This window comes from Perna viridis, chromosome 9 (assembly GCF_037379345.1).
Source record: "Perna viridis isolate PV_CMFRI_1.1 ecotype Kerala chromosome 9, ASM3737934v1, whole genome shotgun sequence".
Taxonomy (NCBI): domain Eukaryota; kingdom Metazoa; phylum Mollusca; class Bivalvia; order Mytilida; family Mytilidae; genus Perna; species Perna viridis.
This window is the reverse complement of record NC_142453.1, coordinates 9,484,327-9,496,677: the sequence shown is the minus strand read 5'-3', so window position 1 is coordinate 9,496,677 and position 12,351 is coordinate 9,484,327. Positions and strand designations below refer to the sequence as shown.

The window sequence follows — 12,351 nt, the reverse complement described above, 5'->3', positions numbered from 1 at the left end:
TATTATGCATTGTTAGTATATGGCCATGGAAAGATTTAGTATATATAGATGTACATGACGTACATAAATATTCTATTTGTTTTCATATTCATTTTGATTTATGATTTAAGTGTATTACATGAATATACCATGTACATGTACGAGTGCTTGAATATTTTTATGCTACATGTACATAAATAAAAAATATATTACAAAATATATAATAATACACATGTTATTTTTTCAATGTGAGGTTAATATCATTGATATGTTATTTTAAATTTTGATACATGTATTATATGTATAATGCTATTTTTTGCATGATTATTTTTCATATGTATTTCATTGTGTAATCAATTGACGTATGAAAGTGGATGATAAATATTGAAAGAGTTAAGAGAATGGAAGGAGATATCCGAAAAAAGAATGTTTTAGTCAGCATACATAGCTTAAATATATTTTAAAAATAATTGCAATTTTAGTATTAAAAACAAAATCCTTTTTCAAAGGTTTTTTTCTTTCTTTGGTGGGATGTTATGTATTAGTTTTGCAATTTTTAGAAAGTATTGATATCAGTATTATTAAGTCAAATTAATATCACAAACCAGATTAACTTTGTGCTGATGTGATCTCTGATTTACTGATTATTTCACAACAGCATGCACATGGTATATTTAATCACCACTGGTATATTCACGCCACAAAGAGGGACATTGGTGCACTGTAAATTGACCATTGTGGTGTCAGCTGCTCCAGTGGTGTAATATCTATTTTGCCAGGTTTGTTTTGGACTGGATTTTTGGTCAGGTCATTGTTCTATAATTTCGTTGTTACCCTTATTTTCTAGAGCCTAAATAAATTAAAATGGACAACTAGAAAATATCTAACTTGCTTGATATCAATGATGAGAAACAATGCTTAAATTGCCTGCTACAAACATGGTAAGTATCACGTGAGCCTACTCAATTGAGAAAACATTACATTTCCTTTTCCTTCATAACAAAGCCATCTTATCATGATACCCCCATGTTGAGAATATTATCTGGATAAACAGTCGTCCAACGTACTCTGTTCTGAAATTAATTATTTACCAAGAGATTTTGTACTTGAAATTACATCACAAAGAAATGGATGTGCAAGCTGAATTTATTTACTTCTCTAAATGTCTTAGACTCAATGAAGGATGTGGATGAACCCAATTAGATAAAAGCTTTATTCAAACAAGGGAAGCATAGAAATTAGTAAAAATTGCACTGGGTTTAGGCCAAAATATCATAAATTTCTTCTTTTTTACACTTAAGTTTGTATTAACTGACACCATTTTTAGCCATTTATTTGCTGATTGCACATAATCAAATACTGAATATCATTACCATACAATAGATTAATAAAAACTGATATTCACAACATTTTATATTCACATTTAAAGTCATGTATTGTGCATAAATCACAGTCTTTTAATTAAGTTACATAGTAACATATAAAATTGAATACATGTATGATGCTTCGTCTTCTCCAGGGCACTTTCCTTGTAGCTCATATATCCTTCTCTGTAACTCCTTGCACAGCAAGTTCTTGGAGGACGTTGTCAAAATACTTCTCATCAGGAAAGCCATGTCCCGATACATTTGATCCAAATTCTGTTTTATGATGAATTTCATTCCAAGTGACCGTGTCACTTTCTCCTGTCGTGGTAGACTGACCAATTGTGAAGGTCAGTCTACGTCTCCATGCCACTATCAACAACTTTAGTATCTTCAAAACAACAAATAATTCAACTTATATTATAAGTTTCTAGAAAAGCAGAGGACGCTTACCCTACCGGTGCACCTGGCCCATACTCCCAGTTTTTGGTGGAGTTGGAGTTGCTCATTCGCTTTTTTACTTTGTATGTACAATTTTAGTTACTTCATGTTCTTTGTTGTGTATTAAATATCATGGTTTCACAATTTTGACTTATGGCAGTTTGTTATGAACTAATACAACTCGGCAGGTGTTTCTAAAAAAAGCAAAGGATGATTTTTCTACATATGCAACTGGTTCATACTTCCAGTTTTTAGTGGTCCGAGTTGCTCTTATTTGTTGTGTCTTTGTAGGTGTTATTTTGATGGTTTGATGGTATACCTACTAATTCACAGATAATTTCAATATCCTTTTTTGTAAGGCCAAGTAAACCTAAATGGTAGATTTCCATCAAACCTTCACAAAGATTATGGTGCAGATGTTAGGATTTTTTTTCATATAAATTATTTCTTAACAGATATTTGCTAGGCTAATACCTGTTAAGAAATGAAATAAAAAAATCACCCAAATTTTTAAAAAAATTTTGTCAATTTTTTAGGGGTGGGAGAGGATAAAAATCTACTGATTAATTTTATTAGGCCTAATACAACAATATCTATTATAATATTATTTAAGACTTTGCCTTTGAGGGACATTGTTATTTGTATTCAAATTGATAATGCATTAAGGAGGTAGACCTAGGGTAAGGGACAAAACTCATGAGATCAGTGATATGTTTGTATCATATTCAATTTCACCAAAGCCTGTCAAGCTTTCATCTGAAACAGAATGAAATCAGTCCAAGTTACTTTGATGCTTACATGAAGTTGTTGTAAAATGGTGAATACAAACGTCCCAAATGATTTGTTAGAGTTGTGTCCCTTACCCTAGGTCTACTACCTTAAGTTGTCATATAGTTGATGTCTAGTTCTTTACGAGAGTTTATATTGCTAGTGGATTAGTTTATAAATTCAGTATTTATGTGTAATTGTAGGTTGTCTTTGATTCATATTTAGATCATGTTTTTGGATTTTGATGGATTTGAATCATCCCAAAGCTTGTGGATATATGCTATTTACTACAAAATTGGTTGTCAGTTATTGAAATTTTAAGTGTAATTCAATTTATTTCACACCAGGAACCAAGTTTTACATAAATATAAAACTTATTGCATTCGATAAATGTCTAAATTACTCCACGACAGAATTTCAAATACAATTTTAAAAAAAATTAATGATAGTATTTATTGGTTTAAAAAATTATGCATATTGTGTTGAAAATTTGAAATTGTTTGAATTTATTCATATAGAAAATTGCATTTTGAATATTTTGTACATGTAATTATAGCTGTACTATTCGTACTTGCAGTCAGAATTGCCGTTCTATAATAGGATATTATAACATTGTAAGACCAGATGACTACATAAATGACAATGTTTTGTCAATGCTAAAATATATATAGAATACTTAATCATTTAAGTTTCATTTGGTGATTTAGAAGCATCCAAGAACAAAACCTATGGTTGACACAATCATTCATGTTTCGTACAATGTTCCTGTGATTTTCATGAAATGTGCAGATTGTGTTCATGTAACATGCATTTTGTGTGAAACATGTACATGTTTCATGTACACAGAATTAAGAATGTTACAGTATTCAAGAGGTGTAGTTGATTGATTGGTAGATTGGTAAGTCAACATACCTTTCTTCCATCATCACTATCTGGTAAGAAACAGATTCTTGGGAATCCCCTACAGCTAAAACGCTTCCCTGGGTGGGGATGTTCTTGAGCCTGTACCCCAGGGGATATATGGTACATGATTCTGATGGTCTGACAATCAGGATAGCCTGGAAGGGGCTGTGACATGGTTGAGTACTCCATCACACCTTTAGGGCAGTTCCCGTGTTTCTCCCCATAGATTGTTTTACACGTTGGGCACTGCATACTACCATTCTATTGGAAAAATAATTTGATTTAAACAAGCTATCTGATTATTTGGGTCTCTGAGCAAATCAAGTTATTTTGTATATGTAGATTTGGTATTGTGACATCACTGATGTTGATTGGTCCACATGCCACAATTTAAGTAGTACTCCAGCTAAGAATCATGCAAACTGCGATACATGGTTGGAAAAGCTACATATTTTTTACATTTTGTTCAAAGTGTTAGAGTAAAAAGAAAATAACATGGGGCTTTTCATATAACCCTTGTTCTTAAGAGATGAAAATTTTATAGAATGTACTGTAGAATTTGAAATTACAGGAGATAACTTTGTAAATGACACTAAAATACAATAGAAACTGTTGATTTCCCATGTGGATTATCTCCTCAGAGCAGATTGGAACAAATAATTATACATTTCATCACATAGACCTATAAAGCAACTTAATAACAAAAATAAAAATGTGTAGCCTTTTTTGGGGTGTATCACATATTACAGAATTTGCTTGATTCTTACAAAAACTACTATGTAAATAGTTCAAAACAAAATAACGCTTTGATAACAGACAAATCTAGAAATAGTGTTATATCTTAAATTAAATTATACATATGTATCACTTACCTTTGACCCATTTTCGTACATGGCGATCAGACATAACTTGTGGAACATGTGACTACATTTGTTCATTTGGTATACAACATGATTTTCCATCTGACCTTCACCATAACCAGAAGCATGACATAACTTCTCACAGCATATACAACAATCCTAAAAGATATAACAAGGTGAGAACATAACCAAACTCATAATCATAAACTGGAAAGGGAGATAAATAATAAAAGAAAACTGACATAATTATGGATAAATTGGATCAATGAAATTAGCCACAATATTGCCGCTTGTTTTACAATCTTTTTTGCAGGGAACGAGAGGTACAACTAGTAAAATTATATGGTTTAATAATAATTTGATATATTTTTTTTTAAACCAAAATACACATAGTTGCAAAGACAACACACAAAAAAACACACTAATTATCAAAATGCTTATTCCAGAAAATAATAAATCAAAAGAAATCAAATGAAACTCGTGTATATAATACCACATATTGGGTTATTTTGGCGATTGTAAAATTTGGCGATTTTGAGGCAAAAGTATGCCAAAAATTTTGGTGATTCTAATTTTGGCAGATGCTATGTTGTGCACTAAAATACCTACGCTAAGAGCAAATACATGTATATAGCTAAATTTATTTTGGCATTTTTAGACAGATTGCTAAAATACAACAAATTAGCAGCCCACGGAAATTTCCTGCTATACAGTACTTCATACAGGCATTTCAAAGTGAAATTGCGTGTTAAATCTGGTTTTATCGCTAGCCAATCCTCTCACTCCCATATTGGCAATAAGAGTTTCAGAGTAAGTAAATTTGTGTCATACACACTAGCCCAAATGAGTAAAACAGTAGTCAAGCCAGTATATGACTAAATGATTGGTGTAAAGTATGTTGAATGAGAAGATAAATTAGTTGATTAATTGATTATACATATGTTGTTTAAAATTCTTACACTTCATATAGCTGACACTTTTTCAAGTTTCACAGAAAAAATACTGCAGATAATGTTTATACTTTCTGAACATTCAAACAACAACCCTACCAAACTGTAATAAATTAATTTGAGATAAATTCTGTAATCTGATTGATTATAATAATTTTGTTATATCTCAATGGATAAAAAAAATATTGACACGCCCGTTGTTCGTTGGCTTTTTCTACACCATGAATCACTTTACCATTGATAGTGTCCGACTTTTATGAAGACTGGTACTTGAAAAGAGATTTGTTCACAGTGATTTATTTTTGCTCTTATTTCTGGCTTGCTAAAGTTGAAAACATCAAATCTCTCACAAAACATAAAATCCCTCACAAAAAATACTTGGTTTACAGTACCATACTGTTAATATTTCTTAGCTGCATAGATTTCATACATAAAATAAATCTGATATGATTTTGGGAAAAAAAAAAAAGTTTTTTATGTTGATTTTATACACAAAAACACCATTTTTCGATTAAGATTCTTAACATACATGTATATTATCGTAAGATGCAAACGTCTAAAACAACATGATTAGATGACGGTCTCCTCAGTTAATGAATGACAAGAATCATGATTTGCATCAGGAAACCCACAAAAGTAATTCAGAAGAAAATGAAATAGGAGATCCACAATTGCATTATGCGATTATTATTATTTGTTTTATCAAATCCCATTCAGCAGTTTCAAAGGAGTTGCAGATGGGAAACAGGGATGGATAAACAGACTGCAGCATGATCACTGTATATACCTCCCACTCTGCAACAGACCTGCTACAAGATTATAGTCATCACTACAGAAGCTTTACGGGGCGTCATCATGAACTTGTGGATCATTATGGTATATCCAACTGTGCCAAGAAAACTGATTTGCCCAACGTGTCATAGTTTTCCTTTCCTCGTTTATTTACTTGACTTTTTATGAGCAACTCAGCAGGTGTTTCTAAAAAAATAGAGGACGCTTATCCTACTGGTGCATCTGGTCCATGCTCCCAGTTTTTAGTGGAGTCTGAGTTGCTCATTTGCTTTTGTTACTTTGTATGTATGATTTTAGTTATTTTATGTTCTTTGTTGTGTACATGTATGTTTGTTTTCCAAGTTGGGTCTTTGTCCCTGGATTACATTCTTTTGATTACCGCTATAACCTTGGTTCCCTTGATTACTTTTTACCTTAACATAAATTCATGACAATATACACATCCCAATATGGTAATCTAACACTCTATGGAGTTTCATTACAATCCTGCAAGTCGTTATGGAGGAGTTGCCGACAAAGCATCAGCCCAGGTTTTGCTGAAAAAAGCTTTAGTTCAAACAGCCATCTTCTACAATTTTTTACCAAACATAAATTCCTGACAATATGCACATGCTAATACGGTAATTTACCCCCCCCACCACCCAATTAAGTTTCATAATAATCCTGATAGTTGTTTAGGAGGAGTTGCAGACAACACATCAGACCAAGTTTTGCTGAAAGATGCCAAAATTCAATAGCCATCATTTCTACAATTTTGTCCAAACATAAATTCCTCAGAGTATGCACATCTCCATGTGGTTATATTACATCCAACAAAGTTTCATAACAATGTTGCTAGCTGCATAGAAAACAGTCTTAACAGACAGACAGACAGACATTTAAAATTATGTAAATTACCTCTTCCTGTGGTGGTTGCTGTATAACTTCAGTGAACTGTTCAAACATTTCAGTATCAGACATCTTTCCTGTTAATAAATAAATACAAATTTACAGGTTTTTCAAAGTAACCAATGTACATGTGTGATTTTTTTTCATCAGAATTTGAATGAATACACAAACAAGTAACTTCTTGCTATAGCACATAATAATAAACTACTACATACATGTACATAAAGAAATCATCACCAATTTATTGCCTTACACTTGAATGACTATTTTCATTTTTATATGATTTTACACTTTGACAAAGAGAATCAGGGATATTTGTACTAACAAAACACTTCAATGTTGTTGATAATGCCCCGCTATATCTCTGATGCCTTGACCAACAAGAAAAAACAAGACTGCCTATTACATGAACACAAGGTGTGTATCTGCATAAAAAGTCAGTGGCAGATCCAGAGGATGTGGGGTGCAAGGGGTTGGCACCCCTTTTTTCTATTTGAAAACTTTTCATTTTTATGTGTAAAATTAACAAAAGATGGCACTCCCTATTTCTAAGGAATCTCAGCTTGCACCCCTCCTTTTCAAAGTGTCTGGATCTGGCTTTGAAAACAATCACTTCCTTACTGCATATATCATTTCATAATACGTCACTTCCGACAGAATGATTTTGATCCATTCGTGTTTCAAAGTATCTACATGTATCTATATATACATACAGGAAACATATCGACAGAATACCTTACCATTCGAACTTTAGAAAAAATCATTTTCAAAGATAGCAGCAAATCCATGTACATGTACTTTGGAAGTAGCAAAATTCAGTTGTAATTCATCATACCTTTTTTATTTTGCTTAGGAGCTGCATTTGGAATTTTAGCCTCTTCTGGAATATCTACATGCTGAGAACCTGAGCGTCTTCCACCTACTGAAATATATAAAATACAAAATCTAAAAGTATAAATTGCAACACAATATAAGTCACAAAAGAACTGTTTTGATAAACTGTACAAAATAGATTATACAAGTAAATACATTTGTACCCCCCATCCATTTATTTTTAGCAAAGGTCACATGAATTTAACCAGTCCTTCAGCCCTTCACTGATCAAAGTCCTTCAGGAAATTTGAAAAATAAAATGATTTGGTTGAGCAGTTATCTAAATATTATCCATCATATATCAACCCAAAAGTTGGATGAACAGATTTAAGAATCACAATACAAATACATGAATTCTTCCGAGCCACAGTGCAATGTATGCTGTGCATTGAAAGGTATATTATAAATCATGGATCAGTAACAAGTTAACTTGTTGTAAGTGCTATTCTCTGTAAGAATCAGGCAATGGGTGAATCATGGTAAAAAAATACACACAAGTCTTTCTATGAAAATATAAAAATTGGAGATGAGATAGTCATCCACCAAATGCCATGCAACTTACAATCACATGTAAACTTCTACAGGTCACACAAGGCAAAATCCATAGAATAAAGCAAGCTGTAGAAGGCCAGAAAAAAAATGATGTGAAACAATTCATAAAAAATCAAAATCGACCTTACATGTATCTCTAGAAAAAACGTAAAACAAATAACATTGAACATTAAAAAACAAAGACAACCACTGGTCTACAGGTTCCTGGCTTGGGACTGCAGGCACATAAAGTATATGGCAGGATTAAACATGTTTGTGAGCGGTTAACCCTCCCCCTAACTTGGGAAAGTATCACAGGCAGGAAAATACAACAATAAAAACCTGATAAATTTGGATTTAACTCTCGAGATCAATACAGAATACAAACACCTTAACAAATAAGTGCAAGTAATTCAGGGTATAAATTAAAGGATGTGCTTTGCAATTTCATCATCAAAGGGAGATAACTCACTTTTCCCCTATTATTCTATTGTAATTTTGGTCTCACTTTACTGCATCCCCTGACACCTCTAACACCAACAAACTGTTCAACTTAAATTTGTCTTCAATAGACCATAAGCTGTATGCCAACATTGTCAAATGTGTATACTTTTTATAGAGCATGGTTCATTTTTTTTTCAATTTTGCCTGATTCTTACAATTATTGATACTCACCTGAGTGAGAAAACATTGGACCTGGGCCTTGTACATTGACACTGAAAATAAAAACAGATCATTTAATACCGTCTTCACATATTAATGTATAAATACATGTACCTATACCTGTACTTACATTGGGCCAAGGAAACTGACAAATTTATAATGACAAAATTGATAATTCGTTTTCTATAAAGACTGGTTTTTTTTTCAAATTTATAGGTAAAATCTTACCTTTAATTAAAAATTCAGTATTAGTTCTATCTAACTTCTTCCTCTTACAGGTTAGCAAACAGTTAAATGCACATGTAGACAAAATAATTAAAGGAAGCAATACTTGGATATGAAAGTAACTTAACCACAGTAAATACATGTAGATGAACATGTACATGTACCATTATTATAATTACAGTCTTCTTCAGTTAAAGATTTTTAACATTCAAGTTCTAGGCATAAGAATTCTTGAAATTTTTTTTCATCTAGTACAGTTCTACCTCTCTGTATACCTGTAAATATATTACCTCTGGCTGTTGTGGGCTGTAATTACACTGCTACCACCTGGTAAACCGCTATGTACAGGAAACATCCCCATTGGAACAGATCCCATGAAGCCCTGTGGAATAGACACAGGAGGGCCTATTGCAATGTTGGGAGCAGGACCATTACTCATCATATAGCCTCCTGCTTGAGGAAATAATGGATGTTGATTAGAATAACCACCAGAATTCTGAAGAATATTTGAATTTTGTGGAAAAGATGGATTTTGCTGAATATTTGTAACGGTACTGTTATGTTGAAAATGATTTTGCGTCTTACCAGCTCCAGCTGCAATATGGGCATTGACTAGGCTTCTAGTTATTCTTCTGGATTGTCCAGGTACTTGAGGCACATGTGAATGACTATTTGAAAAATTCTGAATTCCAGGTTGAGAGTTCATTGGAAAAGAGTTAAGCGAATTATTTCCAGCAATATTCATATTACTAGTAGGTGCTACTCCAGCAACATTTTGACTTACACTTAGACCAGATTTTAATTTTTTTGCAGGACTAGCCCCGATGGTTGCTGTAGAAGTAGAACTTCTTTTTGAATGACTAACAGCACAGCTAACTGTATTTGATGAAGCAGTACTTGCTGAAGCTGTTGATGATCCACAGACACCAGAAGGATATGCTTGTTTCAACGTAGCTCTTCTGATTTTTCTCACTCGTCCTGTTTCAATTCGAATCTGTATCATTCTACTAAAATCAATATGGTATGGAATTTTTAATGAGGATTTGGATAGATCAAGTAAAGCCATTCTAGGATTCTGGGAATGTGAGTCCTCAAGTGCACAAGCCACATCCATTTCATACATGTGCCATTGGCCCTGCATATCTCCTTCCCATTGCCAAACAATGCCTTTGCCAGCAGGGCATGATTGTGGATAAGTGCTTCTTCTGATTGGTCGAGCTGTGCCTATTAAGTAAAAAATATGTGTGATGAATCATTCTAATGTAAGAGTGAAGGCATAATTAAGTTATAGTAGAATATTTGCACATGCAAAACAAAAATTTTAAACTCTATGTAGCAGCTGGAGAAAATCACAGAAGTCTAAGAATTAACACTTTGTCAAAATCATTAAACTGAAAATCACTGGCACAAAATTAAAAATAATGAAGACACAAAGAACTCCTTTCAATTAAAACCAACTGAAATTGATCAAGAAACAAGTATTTTTAATGTTAATTTTTGGTCCCATTTCCTAAATGATAGGGGTCATAAACAGTGAAATCAATCACCTTTCTGTTGTGATAAAACACGGTGCTTGAGGTAAAGTCTGCTTAAGATATAATTATTCATCTAGAAGGTCTAATGCTCTGATTATCATACTAAAACCAACTGTGTACTGACATAATAGACATTGCAATACAATTATATGACCACAAAATCATTTAACTTAGCCGGATTCAGATGTTCACAATGCCATGAATGCACAGGTTGCTGTTGAGCTCCCTTATCTTTATCTTATTTTAAACTACTGCTTTAAAGATGTTGTACACATGAATAACACATGTAACAACTTGTTCATGTACATGTACAAAATATACATTGTGTACAGTGGTATAATCTGTTATAATTATGGCTCCAAATATTATTCAAGCTTAATACCCATCTATATGTTTTATATACATTGTACATGTAAAGTGTACTAGTACATGTTTATCTTTAAGCACCAATAAATACAAAATGTAGTTAAAAAGATCTTTAAAAATTTTGGGATCAGGCCAAGAAAGAAAATGTCTGTTTAAGACACAGTAAACCTACCTACTCTATTTTTTTTGCATACCCTATCACATTACATTGGTATTTTTTATGAAATGCTGCCAAACTATAATTTTTTTTATTTGTGCACTATTAAAGTAAAAAAATACTCCTGTAAGTGTCTACATAAAATTTTTTTTAAAAATGAAATGATTTAACCCCATTAACCCCAATGTAACCTTTAAAATAGGCATACTAATTGTTTTTGCCTTACTATAAAAAGTACAAAAATGTACCATTTTTGTCAAATACCAACTTTATCAACCAAGGGATACATGTACAACATAGATTTACAATTTACATGTACTGGAGATCCATGAACTAATGGATTGGCAACGATACTTATCAACTTGGGGACAGATCAGCTAAAACATGTGAAAGTACATGTAAATCATATAATGGTATAGAAGTGCAAAATGGGTAAAATGAAAATAAAGGATCTGGTACATACATTGTACATGTACCAAAGGTACATGTACATACATGTGTGTGTATACTATGGGCCTTAAAAAAATGCAATATGGCGGAAAAGGGGTTTTGTTCATGTGAATTTTGACTAATTGCGGGTACGGCCATTATCCATATAATTTTAAGCTTTTTCTATAAGGGATGGATCTATTTGTACTTTGTTGATGAAGCATTGCCATGATATTATTTTGCTGATGTCTCAACCAATGGGAAATGCAAGACTTTCTATACCCCATGCTGTGCATCGTAAGTAGTATCGTAATCAAATCCTTAAACATTAAATCAGTTACCTGTACCAAGACGAATTTGACAAGTAGTGACAAAGTCTACAGCATAAGATGACAATGAACTATCAGCACTTCCAAGGTTGACCTGTTGATTATGCGGTCCTGTCACGTAAGAATTCTCGATAAACTGTGTCACATGAGGAGCATATGGTCTCCATCGTCCAAATTCGTTCATCCATTCCCATACAACAACATTAGTAGAACTTTGCGACAATTTCATGTTTTATGTGGGAATTCTCGGTTGTGATTAAAAAATCTAAAGAGCATCCGAATGGAAGTTTATTTACAT

The 12,351-nt window shown here is 32.7% G+C and overlaps 1 protein-coding gene across 2 annotated transcripts; it reads right to left on the bottom strand.

The window, feature by feature from the left end:
* Positions 1-1,178: 1,178 nt before the first annotated feature.
* On the bottom strand, positions 1,179-12,326 carry LOC148606597 (E3 ubiquitin-protein ligase DTX4-like). Of its 2 annotated transcripts, none has more exons than XM_088547138.1 (8): positions 12,066-12,326; positions 9,528-10,461; positions 9,025-9,065; positions 7,781-7,867; positions 6,955-7,022; positions 4,328-4,474; positions 3,465-3,716; positions 1,179-1,734 (listed from the first exon to the last, which is right to left on the bottom strand). In XM_088547138.1, the coding sequence occupies exons 1-8, from the start codon at positions 12,280-12,282 to the stop codon at positions 1,516-1,518; spliced, it is 1,965 nt and encodes a 654-aa protein (XP_088403264.1). In that variant the 5' UTR covers positions 12,283-12,326; the 3' UTR covers positions 1,179-1,515. The 2 variants fall into 2 exon arrangements, with proteins under 2 accessions (XP_088403264.1, XP_088403265.1); XM_088547139.1 differs by having other exon boundaries at positions 7,781-7,864.
* Between the last annotated feature and the right edge of the window lie 25 nt (positions 12,327-12,351).

What these genes read in the sequence shown, in the direction of transcription:
- LOC148606597 (XM_088547138.1), bottom strand. Translation starts at nt 12,282, where the DNA reads ATGAAATTGTCGCAAAGTTCTACTAATGTTGTTGTATGGGAATGGATG. An exon ending in TCCAATGTTTTCTCACTCAG is followed by an intron (nt 7,868 to 9,024) that starts GTGAGTATCAAT and finishes TATATATTTCAG; the next exon opens with TAGGTGGAAGACGCTCAGGT. An exon ending in TGTACGAAAATGGGTCAAAG is followed by an intron (nt 3,717 to 4,327) that starts GTAAGTGATACA and finishes TTTTTCCAATAG; the next exon opens with AATGGTAGTATGCAGTGCCC.